At 55.2% G+C, this 20,505-nt stretch overlaps 1 protein-coding gene across 1 annotated transcript in view; it reads right to left on the reverse strand.

Moving 5' to 3' along the window:
- Positions 1 to 621: 621 nt before the first annotated feature.
- The window catches only part of OGDHL (oxoglutarate dehydrogenase L), a 35,440-nt gene continuing 15,556 nt past the window's right edge, over positions 622 to 20,505 (reverse strand). Inside the window, exons 4-23 of the mRNA XM_047761769.1 lie at positions 18,530 to 18,632; positions 18,005 to 18,120; positions 17,704 to 17,858; positions 16,778 to 16,924; positions 15,004 to 15,094; positions 12,357 to 12,536; positions 12,109 to 12,237; positions 11,164 to 11,343; positions 10,741 to 10,893; positions 10,080 to 10,182; positions 9,398 to 9,526; positions 8,206 to 8,356; positions 6,996 to 7,123; positions 5,939 to 6,117; positions 4,054 to 4,125; positions 3,825 to 3,950; positions 3,642 to 3,714; positions 2,170 to 2,333; positions 1,841 to 1,995; positions 622 to 1,383 (exon numbers count right to left, since the gene is read on the reverse strand). Of these exons, the coding sequence (XP_047617725.1) occupies positions 1,260 to 1,383; positions 1,841 to 1,995; positions 2,170 to 2,333; positions 3,642 to 3,714; positions 3,825 to 3,950; positions 4,054 to 4,125; positions 5,939 to 6,117; positions 6,996 to 7,123; positions 8,206 to 8,356; positions 9,398 to 9,526; positions 10,080 to 10,182; positions 10,741 to 10,893; positions 11,164 to 11,343; positions 12,109 to 12,237; positions 12,357 to 12,536; positions 15,004 to 15,094; positions 16,778 to 16,924; positions 17,704 to 17,858; positions 18,005 to 18,120; positions 18,530 to 18,632 (2,658 nt within the window). The 3' untranslated portion in view covers positions 622 to 1,259. The remainder of the gene's footprint in view (positions 1,384 to 1,840; positions 1,996 to 2,169; positions 2,334 to 3,641; positions 3,715 to 3,824; positions 3,951 to 4,053; positions 4,126 to 5,938; positions 6,118 to 6,995; positions 7,124 to 8,205; positions 8,357 to 9,397; positions 9,527 to 10,079; positions 10,183 to 10,740; positions 10,894 to 11,163; positions 11,344 to 12,108; positions 12,238 to 12,356; positions 12,537 to 15,003; positions 15,095 to 16,777; positions 16,925 to 17,703; positions 17,859 to 18,004; positions 18,121 to 18,529; positions 18,633 to 20,505) is intronic.

A 20,505-nucleotide genomic window follows, 5' to 3' on the forward strand; every position in this document is an offset into this window, starting at 1 on the left:
CGCCCCCGTGGCATAATGGAGGATTCCAGGCTAGGGTTCGAATCGGAGCTAAAGCTGCCGGCTTACGCCACAGCCACAGCAATGTGGGATCCAAGCTGCGTCTTTGACCTGCAATGCCGGGTCCTGAACCCACTGAGCGAGGCCAGGGATTGATTCAGATTCATTTCTGCTGTGCCACTAAGGGAACTCCCTTCCCAAGTATTTTTGATCCAAGTTGGTTGACTCCGTGGATGTGGAACCCACGGCTGTGGAGGGCCAAGTGGAAACTGTTCCCACATCTCCCCTGCTGGGCTTCAGGACACAAGCTTCCTTCACCCTCGGTCCCAGAGGCTAGCACAGAGGAAGTGCTCTGAGAAGAGGATTCATGAATAAATGATTTGTAGAAAGCAAAACATCCCTCCCATGCTGCTGCTTCCCCAGCATCATTTCAGGGAAGCAAAAGCAACAAAAGGCTAAAGAGTGGAGATGCCAACAGATCTGCAAACATCGCCTGGTGCTCAAAGGAAAACCTGCTCACCCGAGGCAGGTATTTTATCCCCTACGTTCAGACTTTCTTTCTCCCCATTCTCTAAACCATCTGCCTCTTCCCCCAACTTTACAACAGGAACTGACTGCAGCAAGTCTCTCTTAAGCATTTTTTTTATTATTATTTCTCTGTTATTTGGTTTTCTACTTTGGTACACGTGAGCTGTAGCTGCATTTCACACAGAAGCTGGCATATCTCGTTATGACACGCCGCATAACCCAGAGCACGTATAAATCACCTGGCATGGTTTTGCTTCACCTGGTTGTTATTGCTAAAAATCTCTATTTCTAAGAACACAAAAGAGAACATTTCTTGAATCCACAGATGAACAAGGACAGGATGAGCGGCAGCCCAATCTTCCAGGCTGGGAGAGAGAGACCAGAGACATGGGCTCCAGGGAGGCTGGCTGTCTGCATTCATGAGCACAGACACAGACGAAGAAGCCACTCGAAAACTCCAGAGAGACTGGGGCAGCTGGGGAAACACTCCGAACTAGAGCCCATCTATCAGGCCTCTCTGGCTTTCTCAGCCCTAAAAGATTCTGAAATAAACACAAAGGCTCAAGGTGACATAATAACAAAGCCAGTGGCATACCCTTTGGCCTCAATCATTGCATGGGTATGTTTTTCCTTGGGGCCTCTGACAGCCCCTCTCCTGGGTGGAAGAGCCAGCCAGCCAGCCCCCAATGTCCCCAGTGTCCTCAACCAACCCTACAGTAAGACCCGGGCAGCCTCTAAAATGTCTTGCCGTCAAAGGCCTGGAGATTGAAGGCAGTATCCAGAAACTTCTTCAGAGACACCAGGTGAGTGTTCCTGTTTCCCGTGGCCGGTGCAGCTGCTGGGTCTCGGCCAACATACCTGGAGGAAGAGAGACCAGTTAAGGGGGTTGGGGAGGGGGGGGGGTGGGCCTGGCCAGGACTGTATTGGGTCCTATCCTTATCATCATCCAGCTGCAGAAATGAAGAGCCTGAGGTTCCAAGAGGCTGTCACTGGCCTAAGAGCAAAGGTAGGAGATTTGAGACCTGCAGGACATTTTTCTAGTTCAGCTCTGGCTGCAGAACAAACACAAAGGTTTACTCTCTGTAAGGTGGTACTTAAGAGGCTCCCTGATGGGGAAGCTGACCTGTCACCAACAGTAACAGGGCCAGCAGTGACTATGGGGCCCAACTCCTGGGTTTCCAGGGCAGCCCAGAGAAGGGCTGTGGCCAGTTTCAGATCACACAGAAAATGGGGCCTCAAGCCCCCAGGGCCTCAGCCCTTGCAGACGTGAGGAGAAGGCGCCCCCCTCAACCCCTGCCCACACCCAGCCTTGTACCATATGGGCCTCGCCCGGCCCAGGATGGTCATGAAGCGTGGGCTGATGTAGTCGTAGTAGCCCATGTTCTTATGCTCCTCCTGGCACCACACCAGCTCAGCGCCTGGGTACTTCTCTGCCTCTTGCTTGATCAGGTCAAAGGGGAATGGAGAGATCTGGGGCAGGCAGGAAGAAAGGAGAGGGTAGCCAGGAAAGGCAGGGCATGATCACGGCCAGGCCCCCAGGACAGCAGCCACAGCTCTCCTCATTGGCCCTTGGCCTGGCCAGAGCTGGGGACTGGCGATTGGACCTTGCACGTCACCCTGACCAGGTGAGGGGCCTGGGCGCACCTGCTCAAGGCGTGTGATGGCCACCTGCTCATCCAGGCCCTGGTTGCTCCGCTCCTTCACCAGGTCGTAGTACACCTTTCCCGTGCAGAAGATGAGCCGTTGCACCTGCTCAGGAGCCCGTACCGCAGCCCCGTCCTCAGGAATCACCCGCTGAAAGCTGGTCCCTGGGGCACCAACAGGGCATGGCAGGGGCATCGGCTCCCAGAGGAGCCAGAGCAGCTTGGGAATTAGGTCCACATCCCTGGCACCTCCAGGCTCTCCCTGGCCACTGAGACAAGCCCCAGATTTAGATCTGTGGCTGCAGTAGGAACCTCTTAAGCCAAACAGAGGAGCAGGGGACAAAGGACACCTTGAGATGTCACAGGAAGAGGGGTGGAGATAGCAGCTGGAGCCAAGGGCAGAGCCCTGTGAGCATCAACATTTAAGGTGATGGGTGGGGGCAGGGGATGATGGGGAGAGCCCCTGGAGGGATGCATCCACATCTGACAGCATCACTGTCTGTCCCAAACCAGCTCCCCACCCAACCATGCCTGCCTCCCAAGCACACTCAACCTACCCAATCCCCAAGCTGGAAGGTGCACCCTGCACATTCCTCCTTCCCTCAGCCCCAGAGCCAAGCTGCCATCTCCACATCGTATCCATTTTTCCTTCCTGTGCTCATGCCATGTGCCAGACTAAAAACTACAGAAACCTCTGAGGAAGCTAATGTAAGGTCCTTGCATCCCGGGTAAGGATATTGAGGCAGAGAGGGTCACTGGCTGCCAGTACCAGGCGCTCAGCCCCAGCTGTCCAGCCCCAAGGGCAGAGCTCTGAAATGCTGGCTCAGTCCCCTGCCACCTCTGAGAGGATGCCCACACACACCCGTGAAAACACTACCTGTCTGCACCACTGAGCTTCTCCTGGCCAACCCCTGTCCCCCCACCTACAGCCCAGGACCATTTTCCCAGAGAGCTCTGCTCTGTTAAGCCTCAAGGCCCCACACTTGCTCCTCTTTGATTCTCAAGACCTGATCCTTCGGATGCTTTATCTGACCTCCAACGCCTAGGGAAATGAGACTGAGTGCTCTTGCAGGGGGTGCCAGGGCCTCAGGGCCAATAATGCCTATTTGGCTTACAAGTGAAAACTATGAATGACTGGTACTTGGTGTCCCTGCAAACTAGGCAGACCTCCACCAGGCCTCCTGCCTCTAGGCTCTTCCGATGCAGCCAAGCTAGCCCTGCTGGGAGGCTGGGGAACCCTACCACACTCCTCTGGCCCTGGTTCTCAGCCCAAGTGACCCAAGTAGGCCCAGCCAGCTGGCCGCGGTGCCAACCTCCCAACCCAGTTGCTGGCAGGGACTGTGCCAGGACCTGCTGCAGGGCTGACAGAGCCTTATACAGGTGAGGATGGAAGAGTCCCAGGAGCAGAGGCCACACCATGGGCCACCAGCACCTGCCCATCCGCCACCTCCCCAACACGCCCAGGGAACACACCTGATACCATTTGGTCAAAGCTGGACTTGGCCTCTGGGTGCCTCAGCAGAGATTTAGGTGTGAAGATGATCAGCTGGAAGGGAAACAGGTGCCCAGCTGGCGGCTACCCCCCGACCCCGCAGCCAAGGCTCCCTGTACTTGGACCCTGCACTTTCAGGGTGATGAGCAGGGTGGGCGACTCACCGGCTTGCGGAAGGGCAGCAGGATCTGCCGGCGCAGCACGTGGAAGTAGTTGGCCGGCGTGGAGCAGTTGACCACAATCCAGTTGCAGTCATAGAGCTGCCTCACCTCGAAGTCCTGGGTGAATGCCTGGAGGGACAGGGTGCGGCTGGGAGGGGGCCCACCTGTGGCACCCACACCCTGGCCTTGCCAGGCACAGCAGCGTGAGGCCCTGTCCTGGGGAAACACTCACGGGGTATGCATCCGAGTCATCATTGCTCATCTGCAGGAACCTCTCAGGCCTCGCCGACGAGTGCTCCGGGCCCTGGAAACAAATGCCAGATGGGCCAGGCTGGCCAGAGTTCAGGGGGGTTGGGGATCTGTCACACAGGATAGGGAGCCCAGGACTCAGGGGTGAGTCTAGGAGGAGATGCCCTTACTCTGGAGTCTGAACCACAGGAAAGAACCAGGAATGTGGGACAAGAGTGGAGAGGATATTCCGTGGGGGGTGAGGCAGGGATGGGGGCATCCGGCCAGAGTCAGCATATGAGCATGGGGTTGGGGGAGCGGGTAGAAGGCAAAAACCTAAGGTCAGATGCTCTTTCTCTAGAACATGTGACCTACAGCAGTGACCATTTACTGAGTGCCTGCCATGTGCCCAGACCACAGTTCTAAGGACCCCATCACATTGTCCTCTCATCTTGAAAGCATGTGTGATACGGATGAAGACGGTGAGGGGCAGAGATTAAGAAACAACTTCAAGGTCACTCAGCCAAAAAGCAGCAGATTTGAACCCAGGTCTGACTCATACTCCTACCCTTTCCCACGCAGCTGCTTTGTTCCACCAGAGCAGCAGAACAACCCACACTGTCCTCCAGGCTGGCTCCCATGGGGCGGGGTACCCACCCCCTCCTAGGCCCCAAGGATCCAGCGCCACAGGTACCAGCCAGGACCTGGTGCCCAACCATCCCCACCCAGCCTGGCTCAAGCTCCACCTGGTTCGAAGCCAGCCACCTTTACAACTGGGAGACCCTGGGCCGTCCCATGACTTCTCTCCTCACAGGTAAAATGGGAACAGATCTGACCGCCTGGTCCAGCTATGAGGACACCACAGGATTACACATGGTGTGTAAAGGGCTAAGCACAATGAAACCTGGCTCTGGGCAGTACCGATCAATCCCCGATCCAATGATCAGTCCAAGCTGAGCGGGACACTCGGGGACACCCAGTGCATCCAGGCAGTGGCCAAGCCCACCAGGCTCCAAGCAGCCCTTGCAGCTGGCACAGCCCCGCCCACCCCCGCCTGGTCAGACTGCACACCCACTGGGGTGGCATCTCTCTTGTGATGCTCTGCTCCTCCCTCCCCATCCCCCGCTGACCTGCACATCCTCCCCACACATGGCTGCAAAGGCAGGTCTCCCAGGAGGGGACGAGAGGACAGGCAATTGTACCATATAGGTTAAAATTCCAGTTACTAGCTGCGTGACCTTGGGCAAGCTACTCTGCCTCTCTGTGCCTCAGTTTCCTCATCTGCAGAGTGGGAATAGGACCTACCTCCTTAAGCTGTTAGCAGAATTGGAGGAATTAATACACAGAGAGGATCTGTCTTTCTTTCTTTCTCTTTCTTTCCTTCTTTCCTTCTTTTTCTTTTTGGCTTTTTAGGGCCTCACTCATGGCAAATGGAGGTTCCCAGGCTAGGGTTTGAATTGGAGCTAAAGCAGCCAGCCTACACCACAGCCATAGCAACACCAGATCTGAGCCATGTCTGTGATCTACACCACAGCTCATGGCAACGCCAGATCCTTAACCCACTGAGTAAGGCCAGGGATCAAACCTGTGTCCTCATGGATGCTAGTCAGATTCATTTCCGCTGAGCCATGACAGAATACCATTCAGAGAGAGTTTTAAACAGAGTCTGGCACAAAGCAAGTACTCAGACACATCCGTTCCATCTATTGCTAGAACAGCAGTGTCATCACCCTCAGTGGTGGTAACACAGACCCATGCAGGCCCCACCCTAAAGACCCACGTGGTTCAGCGGAGTAGAAGATGCACAGTTCCCCTTAACCTTGCAAGTGGCCAAGGGTCCCCCTCTCCCAGGCTGGCCAGAGCCCCCTGCCCGCCCCTGGGGCTCTCACCATGCCCTCCATGCCGTGGGGCAGCAGCAGCACGATGCCGTTGTGCCGCACCCACTTGGCCTGGCCTGTGCTGATGAACTGGTCGATGATGCACTGGGCTGTGTTGTGGAAGTCACCAAACTGCGCCTCCCAGAGGACCAGGGCGTTGGGGCTGGCCATGGCATAGCCCAGCTCGAAGCCTAAACAAGAAGACACTGAGGTAGAGCCTGGCGCATATTGTCACCGAGGAGTGGCGGCTCTAGTCAGACCAGCCCTTCCTCAAGAACCCTCCCTCCCCTGCCCATCCCTCACAGCAGCCAGGAGAGCCCGGGGAGCCCTTGGAGCCCAGAGGTCAGGGTATCCCTAGCTGACAGCATGCCCAAAGATGCCACCCTTAGCCCTGACCTCACACAGGGCCAGCTCCAGCCTTATCTAGGCCAGGAGCCAAGTCCAAAGATACCCTGAGGAAGCAGGAGGGCCATCTGCCAAGGAACCCCCCAAAATATGTGCAGGGCTGCCGAGAAGTGGTAGGAACAGGCCCACAGGCAACTCCCCTGAAGAGGTGGCCAGTCTCTGGGGGTTCCTGCTTTTGGGAGGAGGCAGAGAGGGAGGAGGCAGGCCAGCTAAAGGTCCATCTGACAGAGAGTACAGTGGGTAGTCTGGGGAGCCCAGAGCCTAGGAAGGGGACCTTGAGACAGCACTGCTGGGTATGGTGGCACAGAGAGGGCAAGACAGGGGTCAGGGACATGGAGGTGGCCAGTCCAGGCTCAGGGTCAGTCAGTGAAAGCATCCCACAGTGGACTCTACAGGGTTTTCTGTCTGGGCCACTAGTACCCAGGGACGGGCTCTGGTGTCCAGAGTCCCCACCCAGGCAAGAGTGCCCCCTAACTAAGGGCTCTCTGCAGGACCACATGGGACAGGACCTCACCTCCCACATGGCCTCAGGGCTTTGCTAGGATCCTTCCCAGGCCCTGGCCCAGCCCAGGGACAAAACAATAGACAAGACACCCTAAAGTGCAAGCCCCTGTCTGGTCCCTGGGGTCTCAGGGCCTGACCTGCAGGCAGAGTTCTGACCCACCCAGGACTCCGTACTCCGAGAGGGAGCTGTTGCACACGGTGTAGGGGGCCTGGTCAGGCCAGAGGTGGTTCATTGGGACACACGTCCTCCGGTCAACTTCCTGGTCATGGAGAACGTGGTGCCGGTGACTGGAGAGAGACAGACAGGGCAGGGGTTAAAGGCAGGACTGAGCAGGTGGGCTGTGCAGCAGGAGGCAGACAAGCCCCCATCTCTGCAGAGTCCCACAGGATGGGGACACCAAGAAGGCCGTCAAAGCCAAAACGAACTGGTCCCTCCTCCAGGAAGCCTCAAACACACCTTGGGCGGCCTGGAGCAAAGACACGAGAGTCTCAGCTTCTCACCTCAAGAAGGGACCCAAAGAAACCTACTTTGCTGACACCCAGATGCTAGGTGGAGCCCGAGACCTAGAAGGCCACCCCCAGGGGGCATCGTCCCCCTGCCCATCCTGCTAGTCCCTTTACCACCTCACCTGCCCTGCCCAGGTTCACAGAAGGCAGGAACTGCAGCAAGGGGGGGGGGGTCCCCTGGCTGAACCCCAAGCCTTGTGACAACTGACATGCAGCTCGGGGTGCAGTGGAGTGACCCCCCCTGTGCCCTGGCTAGAGCAGGGCCAGCAGTGATGGGGGACTGGGATGTGGGAAAGATGGCATGTTGAATCCTGGAGGCCACACTTCCATGAATCAATAACATGGCAAAGACTGAGTCAGGATCCCAAACATCCAGGGCCCCAAACAGAGGAAACGTGATGAAGACAGCGGACAAGTGTGAAGTCCTTCATCTGGATTCAGAACTCAACAGCAAGATGGTAGCAGGGACCTGGCTTGACAACAGCTCACAAAAGGGGAAAAAAGGATCTTGAGGACTGTAGATACCACAAGGCTTGACCTCAACCCACAGCTTGGGCCAAGCAGCCAGCTCTGCATGCTCGTGCCCTGGGGGCAGAGGGGAGGCCCAACAGCCCACATAGGGCTTGGCTCAAGGGTGGGGGTTGGGGTGCTGATGCAGTTATCTGCCAATACCTCAGCCAGACAAGAGCTCTCCTTGGCTCCCCAGACAAGGTCTGGGAAGAGAAGGAAGGGCCACTCCACTCCAGAGCCCCTGGGCCGAGTCTGTGAGACGCCAAGCACAGCTGAGCTCTCTGCTCCCCCAAGGGCTCAACGGGACAAAGCTAAGGCCCACAGGGCCTGGGGCCCAGAGCCCCCACCCTCACCTGAATGTGCCCCTCTCCACGTCCTGCCCACTGAGCCGCACGTGGATGCCCTCCTTGAGCAGGGAGCCGAAGGCCATGTATTCCGCGAGCGCCCAGTCCACTGTCCTCTTCCTGGTCATGTCCTCACGGCCCCGCAGGATCCGAGAGAGGCCTGAGGGGGGGAAGGGCCAGCCTGAGAGGTGCAGGGGCTTGGCCGCCCCTCCTGGGCTGGCTGCAGCCCCAGGGCCCTGGGCCAGGTGTGTATATATGCACTCCTCCCACAGAGCAGGGACCCGGCAGGATGCAGGGAACCAGTGCTGGGAGCCCCTCCTCCTGCACCACTACTCCCCTGATACGCCAGGCTGACCTGGGCCGGCATTCCCACCAGCCTCCCTCCCGGCAGGAAGGAATAGGAACCCCTGGGCCAGTATCGGCCACATGCACAAGGCACATGTACTGACACAGCCCACTGGGGAGGTATCAATGTTCCCTGACCTCCAGATGAGAAGACTGAGGCTCAGATGGGGAAGCCATTCACTCATGGTCATACCCCTACAAAGGTGCTTGGATCCGAGCCAGGCACCCATGTTTGCTGGGCTCCCATAGGCCCTACGCCCGCACAGACCCCCATGACTGTACAGAGCCACTGCTCTGGGACACCTGGGCCTCTGTGCACACGTGGAGGAAATCTTCTAGGAACACCCACAGGCTTCTCAGAGGGTACACGGGGCCCCCACTGCCACCACAGGGGCCCTTCAGGCTGCCTGAGTGGAGGCCACAATAGCCACAGCCAAGAAACACAGCCAGGGACTACCTGCTGGCCCAGGGCCGCCTCTGTCATTCATCCAGCCCAGCACTCCTGTCCCCCAATATTCTAGGCCTAGCTGTTCCCTCCATGAGAAGTGCTTCCTTCCCTGCTCCGCTTCTGCCTGATTCAGGGATGCCCCCAGCAAAGGCACCGGGGACATCCAAGGTGTCCCACAGAAGCCTGGTCACCGACACCCAGCTGAGAGCATGGCATCCACATCCGTTAGCCTTGAGAGGAGCTGTTGCCACAGGCCCCTCATGGGGCACAAAGGAGGCTCTGAGACTCAGTTGACCCACCCGTGACCAAGGAGGGACATGGTCCAGGCCTCCCTGCCTCCTGATGCCTTCTCCCCCAAACACGATGTCTGGACAGTGGCCCATGCTGGGGCCTGAACAGCGACCTCACCCGTATGGATCTTAAAGTCTTCCAGGGGCACAGAGCTGGCCACTTCACCAATGTGGGTCAGCATGTCCTCAGGAATGCCCGTGGCTGGGCACGTCATGCTCTTGGGCTCACCGTCCACATTGAAGAAGCCTGAGGGGGCAGAGACGGTGACTCTTAGGCGGTGGTGGGGCCTCGGCGCCCCTGGTCAGCCTGTCTCCCCAGGACTCAGGGGCCCACTTCTTCTTTAACCCCAATGGCACACAAACCCTGAGCCCATCCTCAGGATGTGCGACAGGTGACAGCCACAGCTCCTGATCCTTCACCTACCCAACATCCTCTTGTGGATGCCTGCGATGTCCCTCCCTGGGCGATGGCCCCCTATGGGTCACGGCCATCTAGTTCCACCCCAGGGAGCAGATACCTCCTGCAGGGACCTCTCCACTCCGCTGTCTACCGCCCAGCCCTCCCTTTCCAGGGTGCAGCTGATCACATATGCTTTGAGGGTGACATTCTCTCCCTCTCCTCCACCCCCCACCACCTGCAGGCATCAGCCCCACATGCAAAACTCGGGGCCTCGGGGACAGAGCCCACAATCTCTGGGCTGTGCAGCGACTGCCCTCAGCCGGGGCCACTCCAGTCCTGGTCCCAGTGCCAGAGCCCAAGGCCCAGGCGAATCACTCTTAGCCACAAGCTGCTTGCTCACCAGGCCAGGGGGAGTCCAGCCAGTGCTTGATATGCAGGATCTTTTTATCCTTGGACCGGCCATATGCCTCCTCACAGATCCGGTCATATTTGGCAATTTCTTCCTGAAACCAGGGTGAAGGTATGGATTGAGGCAGCAGTGCTCTAGGCTGCCAAAGGCTGGGTCAACCCAGACTCATAAGCCCTGGTTCCTCACACCACGTTCTAGAGGCCCACTGGTCTACGGGGGCCTTAAGGCCAGAGGTAAAAAATCCGAGTTCAGGGAGGTCTTGGAAAGAGTTCAGGGGATCCCACTCTGCAAGGGGACTCAAGGGGACCCAGGAAAGACTCACAGTCCTTGCTCTCAGAGCTCCCTGAAGGCAGGAGGACTAACTCATCCATAGATAACTATGGGGACAAATCTGACTCAGGGCCACCTCCTACAGGAAGCCTTCTTGGACTCCTGCCTAATGATGGGCTTCCACTGCATCCCAGAAGTCACTGTATCCCACCAGACTGTAAATGCCTTAGGTTCTCTTCCCCCTTGATAACTGTGGGCTTCTGGGGACAAGGACCATATTGGCTACTTCTTTAAATCACCGGTGCCCAGACTGGGCTGGTAACATCAGCAACCACCTCAGGGTCTCTGCTAAAGGATGCTCCCAGGGGCTGGCAAGGCCCACCTCGAATTCCTGCAGGGTGACTGTGCCCTCAGCGATGAGCTTGTCTGCATACTTCTTCAGCACAGGCACCTGTCTGTGGATCTGCTTGTACATGAGCGGCTGCGTGAACATGGGCTCATCCATCTCATTGTGGCCACGCCTGCGATAACAGACCTGCAGGGACAGGGGGCGGGTCCACACACCCGGGTGGTGTGGTTGGCACAGACACTGTACAACCGGGGCACATCTGACAGGACACATTCCTGGAGATCTCGAAAGCCCCTTCTACCCATCACTGTACACCCTGTGCCCAGGCCTTGGCAGAGACTGTGCTCGGCGATACTAAACCTGCTGTCCAGCCCCGAATGCTAGAGATGCTGGGGACCTGCGAGTTCGACACAGCAGGGACAGGCCAAGCGCCCCCACCTCCACCCCCACACCCACCAGATCCACCACGACGTCTTTATTGAAAGTGTTCCTCCACTCAGCTGCCACGCTGCACACGTATATCACGGCCTCTGGGTCGTCTGCGTTCACGTGGAAGATGGGTGCGTTGACCACGCGGGCCACATCGGTGGGGTATGGGGAGGAGCGGGCCATCCGGGGGTCCGTGGTGAAGCCAATCTGCAGAAGCAGGAGCCACTGAGAGCTAGATGGGCAGCATCACCTGGAAGACCTGAGGGCCAGGGGCTGGGAGAGGGGTATTTTGCCTCCAGGTCCATCAGGTGTGCCTAGAAGGTGAGGGGGGTAGGGGGGGACATGACGGGGTAACAAGCTGGGGTAAAGCTCAGCCCCACCAGTGGCTAACTACAATCTGAGGCCAGGTACCCAAACTCCCAAAGCTCCCGTTTCATCTATTAAAAGGGCTCTTTAAATTTCTACCTCACAAGGTCATCCTGTAAAGATTAAATATGCGAATAAGGCAGTTAACCCAGGGCTTTACAGGCTCAGAAGAAGAGCTGCCATTAACCAGAGCTGCCTTAAAAGCAAAGGCCATGAGAGTTGTACTCTAAGACTAACTGGGTCACACGGAACTGAAGACAGCATCTAGTTACATGTCCAGCCTCTGTGTTAGGTACTGGTTATAGGCATCTTTCTCTGTCCTTCCAGCTTTCTCATATACATATACATTGGGAGGGGGGAGCGGGGGCAGAGGGAGGGACAGAGAGAGAAACACAGAGACACACAGATGGATTGCATACACCTCTCAATTTCACAGACCAGGATGCCAAGGCTGAGAAATCAGACATATTCCTCAAGTCACACTCAGGTTAGTGGCAGAGCAGTGGGGTTAGAAGCAGAACCGTCTCATTCTTGCCCTCAAAGTGCTGCCTGCATTACAGGGATGGACAACACTGACAGGGCCCAGCAAGAAGCCCAGGCCCTCACCTGGTTGTTGACAATGACGTGCACAGTGCCATTGGTGGTATAAGAGGGTAGGTCGCTCAGATGGAAGGTCTCATAGACTACGCCCTGGCCGGCGAAGGCAGCGTCCCCATGGACCAGGATGGACATGACCTGCAGGGCAGGATATCAACCAGAAGGAGCCCCCCGTGCCCCAGCCTGTGCAGCCCAGCCCTGCAGCCCTGTACTGCAGAGATTCAGAACCCAGGTCCTCAGGGCCCGGGCAAGCTCACTTTCTTGCCCTGGGCATCCCCACGGTAGAACTGCTCTGCCTTTGTCTTTCCCTGCACCACTGGGTCCACAGCTTCCAGGTGGGATGGGTTGGCCACGAGTGACAGAGTGATGTTCCTGTTTGTGACCCGGTTGATCCTCTCGTGGTACATGCCGAGGTGGTATTTGACATCTCCGGAGCCCTGAGGGGTGAGGTAGGCTGTGATGAACCAGTCCCCCAATCCTTCCCAGACATGCAAGCCACAGTGGGGGCTGGGACATCCTTTGGATTCTTCTCTAGGGAAGGCTGTGCCGTCCCTGATTCGTTCTCCCCCATCCTGGCACAATGCCCTCCCTGCCCTCCAGGACAGCCTGAGAAAGGCAAGTGGGTTCCTCTGGCTAGAAGGCTAGACCAGCCACTCCCTCATCAGAGCCCCTCCATGTCACCAACAAACATCCTCTCTGCACTGATGATGGCAGAGCAGGGGAGGGGTGGGGAGGAGCCAGCCCACAGCACTGAAAGCAGAGAAATGAAGGACAGCTCTTAACTGGCATTGAGACCACTGGCCAGGGCTCTGGACAAACACTAGAGCGGGACCCCTACCTAACTCCTTATCCTAAAGTAACCAAAAACGTACACACAACAGACAAAGCCATGGTATCCAGAGAAAACATGATACATTTTATGATCTTGGCATTGGGAAGGGCCTTTCCAAAGAATGTACAAACCTCAGAAGCTGTAAAGTATAAGAGAGCAAAAATCTTTGCTAAGGGGGAAGAAGAGCCATGTGCAGTGTCAGGGGGAAAAAATCAAACTGAGAAAAATATTTATCAGACAAATGCAGGCAAAGGGGTAACTCCTTCAATATATAAAGTGATTTTATAAATCAATAAGATAAAGCCCAAAAACCCCATGGAAAACTGAGCAAAAGCTAGGAAGAGGAATTTATAGAAAAAGATACACATGGATTAAAAACATGTGAAAAGAGTACTCAAATTCATCACAGGAAATATGTTCAAATGCAGTCACTTTTGGACCTGTCACACTGGCAAGATGGAAAGTTTCAATAGAGTAAGGGAAGCTGTGGCCCTGGGATGCTTGAACCCCCAGTGGGTGGGTCTGCAAGCTCTCTGGAGGGTAATTAAGTCCTATCCACTCAGCCACTGCATTTCTCAACCACTGCATTTCTCAACCACCATCTAAAAATGCACTCATGAAAAAAAAACTAAACCAAAAAAAAAAAACCAATAAATAAATCAATAAATAAAATGCACTTACACATACATGCAAAGACACTCATCCACCACCCAATGCCCATCAACAGGACAGCAGAAACCAGACAGACGGGTGTGAAACAGTGACAGCTCATTAAATGAAAACAGCAAGGTGCCCAGCAGCTCCCCTGGCCTTTTACAAATAAGGCTGCACTGGACACATACGTGTGTTTGCACTGTATGGAGCATTTCTGAAGGTACACACCTTAGCACAAAACCTGACCACAGCAGAGCCTGTGGAGGAGCAGGAAAGCAGTCTCATAAGGGAAACTTACTCTCACTGTACAGTTTTTTCTTCAAACAATGCTCATGTTTTTCAAGTAAAAAATTTTACCCTGTCCTTTGGCCAGGTTTTACAGTTTTCACATATGACATCTCTGATTCCTCACAATCACTCTTGGGGCAGGAGCTTTTATCCCCATTTTATAGAAGAGCAAACTGAGGCTCAGAAAGGTGAAAGTGCTTGAGCAAAATGAACACGATGGTGTGAAGATTCTGGGCTCAGAGCTGGCAGATGTGGTTTCTTGTCCTGCCCTGGGTCTAACAGGTTGGATGACTTGGGAGCAGTCAATTAATATGACTCATTTTAACAAATTGTGCACCTGTGCTGGGTGCTGGGGACGGGTGGGCGGCGAGGGGGGGGGGGCTTTGGGGGTGAGGCCCTTGCCCTCACTCCTCTACCAGCCTGGAAGGGAAACATGCACACGCACGCACACACACACACAAACACACACACACGATGGAGAGGGCCTGAGCAGAGATGACACTGCAGGCAAAGAAGGCACAGAGGAGACAGTGATAGGCTCGCTGCCTGGAGGACCAGGAAAGCCACCAAAACAGTGCTGCGAAAGAGGCAGAGAGGAGAGGAGAGAGGAAGGCCACTGGGGCTGAAGGCCCAGCACAGGCAGAGTGCGGGGTGTGAGGCATGCGTGACCTGTAGATGTGCCAAGAAGGGGGGTTAGGCAGAAAAATGTTTCTTCTGCTCATCAGTGGACCCAGGAAGCCATCCTGACCTCCCAAGGGCAAACACGTAAATGAGGCAGCCCTTCCAGGCTGGTGGAGAAGACTCTGGGCACAGAGGCACAGGCACATGAGCTGAAGTGAGTAACTTCAGGCACTTCCCTGTGCCTCTCTGGGCCTCAGCTTCCCTAGCTGGAAACAGGGAGCTTAGCCCAGGTTACCCGAGGGCTCTCCCAGCTGTCAGAGATCATAGTACTTGCTCCAAAATACCTTAGGGGCTTCACATCAACTGCCCCAGGTTCTCTCCCACTCTTCTGCATGTCTGCCCACCTCAAGGTCTATCTGAGCCTGTAGGCTCCTGGTCCAGGCCTTCTCCAGCCCACCACCCAAATACCCAGCTCTCCAGGGGCTCTGGGGCCTGGAGTTGGCACCCACCTCGTCCGCCGCCTCCAGCTTAGGGTCAAACTGGCAGAAGATCTGCTCCAGGTCTTTGCGGATGACGTTGGCCAGCACATTCAGCCTGCCCCTGGAGCCGGAGGGGGCAGGGCTCTCACCTGGCACAGAGCCCACCTCCCTCAACAGGCCCCAGCAGAACCATGCTCCCTGCCCAACAGGGACCTATCAGAATCAGCATGCCCCCCCCCCCCCCCACCCTGTCTCAGTCTACAAGGCATGTGAGTGGTTCTGGCCAGCCAGCTCCCCCTGGGCAGGCAGACACCCCAGCACATCTCAGACTCAGGAGGCCATGGTGAGAAGGACCCACCCAGCCTCACGGCAGGGTGTCCACTCCCCCACCGCAACCCCCTGATCCCAAGCTGAGCCCACGCTAACACCTTGAGCCCAATCTGCTGATGCAGCACAGGTCCCCACCCCAGCCCAGCAGCAGGAGAAGGAAGCAGGGTCTGGACTGCCCCTAAGATCAGAAGTCCAGAAGAGCTGAGGTCTGAGGAGTTGGGGGAAGGAAAGCAGCCAAGGACCAGGGACTCTCCAGTCCAGCCTGAACTTCCCATCAAGGGACACTTTATTCAGAGATGGACACCAGCTTGATGGAAGCACAGGGCGTTGACTCAGAATCTGCTCCCACAGCCCACCAGTAAACGCCAGCCCCAGGACTGCACACACCCTGACCTGACCTTCAGCTCTGCCTGGGCATGTGACAGAAGGGCCGCCCTCTTCCAGCAGGCCTCTCTCCTGTTCTGTGGGCCACGGGAGTGTATGAACAACCCTCAGCCCCTGGGCAAAGCCTTCCCACCTCAAAGGCCACTCCCCCAGCATGGAGGTCTGAGAGTAGCCCTCGTCTCCAGAGCCTCCTTGGGCCAAGACCCTACCCAGCAGCACCACGGCCCAGCAGCGTCCTCTCCAACAGTCCTACTGAAGCCATGTGTGCCCATGCTGCCTCAGCACAGGGCCAGCCCTACCTGACTCTCTGACCAGACAAGGGGCATTTCTGAGCCCCTCAGAGCCCAGAGCCTGTGAGGCAAGCCCTGCGGTCCTGAGAGGCCAGCTTACAGGATGGGACCCTCCTAAAACCAACCCTGGACATCCCTGGTGCTGACGCAGTCTGGGGCTGGCTAACCTGTGTACAGCTAGAAACAGACACAGGAAATATTGGGGCTCTGTGCCCCAGACTGCTCAGCATATCCTATTATAGCCCGTTCGGCAGGGCCCCTGGCCCCTCTGGCTGTCTTCCTCATTAGCTCCAGATGGGAGGTAACTGCCCAGTTGCCAAGCTAGCCTTTCAAATCTTTACCAAGGTCACAGGGAAACCTGTGCTCAGCCTGCAGCCAGGGAAAGAGACCCTCAGCTTACCTCCAGACCCCTCCTACCAGGGGATGCCAGCCTGGGGCCCCTGCCCAGGCTCTGCCCTCCCTCCCCTGGGCCATGCCCCTCCACACCTCCTTGCCTACAGGAACCTCAAGAAGCACGACATACCCTCTTCTGAAATCTCGACACTCCTAGGGATGGTGGCAACATGATGACAGAGAAACTGAATCTGAGAGCCTGGCTCCACGTGGCTCTGGCAGCATGCTTGGCTCTTTCTGTGATGGGCAGGCCAGGCCCAGGGACTCTGAGAACTTTCTAGACCACTGTGCCTCCACCCCAGGTCCCACCAATACCCCTGCTCTGATTTTCAAGGCCTCCCATCCATCCACCTCAGCTTGCTGTGCCTGGAGGCGTACGTGCAAGGCTGAAAGGGGGAGGGGCCCACCTGTGGGGCATCCCCAGGATGACATTCTCGATCCCCATCTCACTGGATTTGTCGATGATGGTCTTGAGGGCAGGAATCATGACCTCACAGCCCTCCAGGCCAAACCGCTTCTCTGAGGACCATTTCCGGGCCAGAAAGTCTTCAAATCTGCTTGGGGAGAGAAGGGCAAGGATGGAGGGGCTGGGCTTCAGGGGCGGCTCATGAGAGCTCAGAGCAGGATGCCAGCACAGAGGAAGCTGCAAAGTCACCTCCCTCTGCATGGTCCAGGATCTGGCACAGATGCCATGATGCCCCTACCAGCAAGGAGCTTAGGTCGGAGAGAGGCTGAGACCTCTGCTTGCACCCATTCTCAGTGACTGCCCTCTCTCCCTCTCCCGTTCTGTCAAGCTGCTCCAACTAGCCACTCCCTGTTCCTGGCTCATAGGCCCTGGGGCTCTCCAACCATGCCCCAAAGACCTCCTCACACCTCAACTCAAATTTGAGCCCACGCAGGATCCACTCTGCACCCAGCAACTGCACCAGGGCTTCCTCCAGGGCCCCACAGCCCTGGTAGGACCAGCTTCAGAGAAGGTCAGAGGCAGAGCCAGGCAGCATCCCACAGGCAGGGAGGCACTGCCACACGCACTCCACGCGGGGACAGCTTTCTGCCCAAACATCCCCACAGCCACTTTCTGTCACTTCTGCCCTTGCTTCCTGTGCTGTTCTCCTGAGCCCCATCTCCATCCACCTGCCTGGCTCTGCCAGAGCCCTGGGACCCGTGCTCCTCCTAAAGACCTCCCCGAGTCAGGGATGGGGCCTATCCAGCTTTGCCTTCCCCTGCCAGGAACCCTCCTAGTTTCTTAGACAGGACCTGGGACCTCTCGTACAGCCTTGGACCAGGCCCCCCCAGCCACTCAGGCTGCCCGGGGCAGTGCTGGGGGCCTGACCTCATGGAGCGCACCAGCCGGGCCAACAGGGTCCGCTTCTCCTCGCTGGAGAACTGCATCACACCGGGGGTCTCAAACTTCTGCCGAATCCACTGGCATTGTTCCACGTCATTGATGAACATGAACTCCAGACCAATGTGCTGGCAGTATGTGCTCTGGGGGGACATGGGACACTCTACGAGGAGCCAGGAAGAGGACCGAATGTCCTGACATCTGGACCAGAAAATGCAGCACCCTCCCTCCCCTCTGAGGTACCCCAGAGGACTCCATCAGCTGTGTCCGACCCCCTGCCCATGCTCACCTCCAGGCGCCGAATGATCTCTCGCAGAGAAAGGGTGTGCTCAGAGCCTCCAATAAAAGTAGTTGTGGGCAGCTGGAACTCCTTATCCAGGTCAGCCTCCTGCAGGTCATAGAAGGCTGAGGAGGCAAACACGGCAGAGCCCATGCAGCAGAGGTGAGAAGGGGGAGGTCAGGCCCAGGTGGGGCCCAGCAGTACCCCCCCGACCTCCCAACAGTGCCCCCCACACCCTCCCAACAGGTCCAGCCTAAAGCTCAAGGGCCCTCTCTCTGCAGGGCACACCACAAGGGTGGGCCTGGACAGGTGCCTCAAGCTTACTGAACAGGATGCACCAGCTAGGGAAGATGGGGAGACAGCCCTGGTAGGGACATCGAGAAGATGGGCCAGGATCAGAAGAAAGCCTCCAGGCTACTTGCTGAAACCCATGACCCAGCGGCATCTCCGTCTCAGAGTCCTGCACTGGCCACAGGTACCAGCTGAGTCTAGCATTCATTGCCAGGGCAATAGAAAAGGGTACCAGATTCTCACCCAATTTATCAATGGTTGTGATTAAGTCTGAGGGCACAAAGGAATCCAGGTCTGCATCCAGAATGCCCAGGGGGTCCAGTTGGGCCACATGGTGGCCTCGGATCTGGAGAAGGGGGAAAGATCAGGGCAGGGCTAGAACACAGCTGGACAGACCCTCACCAAGACCAAAATTCTGGGCCCTGGCCCCTCACTTCCCACTTCAGAATTCCTCCAGCACCCAGCCCCTGAATAGTTAGTCACCTGTGAGGCCCCACCATAGTCACTGAAATGGCAGAAGCTCAACTCTGTTTAAAAGTACAACATGCAGCTGTCAAAAACAGGAAAGAATGAATATACAAAAGTAGTTACTACCGTACTATTAGTAATCATAAAATTCTAGAAACTTCCCAAATATCCATCAACAGGATCCTGGCATGTGCACACAGGAAATACACATAGTGGATACCATAGAGCTGCTAAGAGGAAGAAAGAAAATTCTTGTTGGCTGCTAAGGGCTCGTCTCCACAAAGTATTGTTAAGCAAGAAAGCAAATTATAGAAAATGGTGTGTGTGTGTGGTCAAATACCCATTATCTAAAGAAGGGGCGATAGAAGTAAATATATGCATTTGCATGTATTGGTAGACTTATACATATCTATAAACAAATATATGCATTAGAAGAAGATATAATAAAATAGAGGAGTTCCCATCGTGGCACAGTGGTTAACAAATCCAACTAGGAACCATAAGGTTGCGGGTTCAATCCCTGGCCTCGCTCAGTGGGTTAAGGCTCCAGCGTTGCTGTGAGCTGTGGTGTAGGTTGCAGACGCAGCTCGGATCCTGCATTGCTATGGCTCTGGCGTAGGCTGGTGGCTACAGCTCCGAATAGACCCCTAGCCTGGGAACCTCCATATGCTGCAGGAAGCGGCCCTAGAAAAGGCAAAAAGACAAACAAAATAAAATAAAATAAAACAAAACAAAATAAAACAAAATAAAATAGGAAAACAGTAAAATAAGAAAAAAATATTACCTATAAGGAAAGACTGAAATAAGGCAGAGTGGCAGGGCTAGAAGCTAGACTTTTAAGAATACATCTTGCCTTGAAGATTGACTTTGGAATCTTACAAATATTTTATATCCATATAAAACAAAATTAAGTTTTAAAAATTGAAATTAAGACAAAACAATGAATTAATGCCTCCATTTGGGAGCATAACTACATAGGGAGGAACTATTCCAACTGACTTAACAGAATATTCCCCAAAGACAAAGAGAACTACAGGAATAAAAAGACCGTAAATTCATTTCTATTATCAATCAGCAGTGGTAGTATTAGAATTGTATTCTAAAATTGTCATGTGTGGATCATGGGAAAATCAAATATGTCATTATATTGCTATCTTGAGAACCTCTATTTTTGGCATCTTTAAAAGGAGACAGTGACATAAGATTGATGGGGTTGATGGACAAGCCCTAAGTCCTGCTGACATATACAGAAGATTCAGTATAAACCTATAAAGCTTAAAAAATCTTTTAAAAAAATACGTATCTCCTAGTTCTAACCATCAAAAGAGCCCAGAGGTCATGACCAAACCAACAGCAGTGAGCACTCTCTCACTCCCTGGAGAACTGGCTTGTCAGAAATGTATAGCATGAGCTCAAAGCATCTTGTCCTACCAGATAGCAAAGGGGTGCTCGGACACCACAGGCGCTGGGAATAAGGACACGTTTTGAGCAACAATAAGGATAATATATGTAGCAGACTGAAACATCCAATATGTTTAAACTCATGCATTCATATCATACTAAGAAAAGAAGAAAAACCAAAAAGTATCTTTGGAAGATGCTACGGAATCATGTCATAATTTTAAAAATCCATCAAGAAAAGGAGAAATCAAGCATTGATCCTGCCTTCCCTATAACAGTCTGTACTTCAGGATAAATGGAGTCGACAAAGGGAAGTTTCTCCTGATGGAAGTACTTCAAGTAATAAACAA

This window comes from Phacochoerus africanus, chromosome 15 (assembly GCF_016906955.1).
Source record: "Phacochoerus africanus isolate WHEZ1 chromosome 15, ROS_Pafr_v1, whole genome shotgun sequence".
NCBI lineage: Eukaryota > Metazoa > Chordata > Mammalia > Artiodactyla > Suidae > Phacochoerus > Phacochoerus africanus.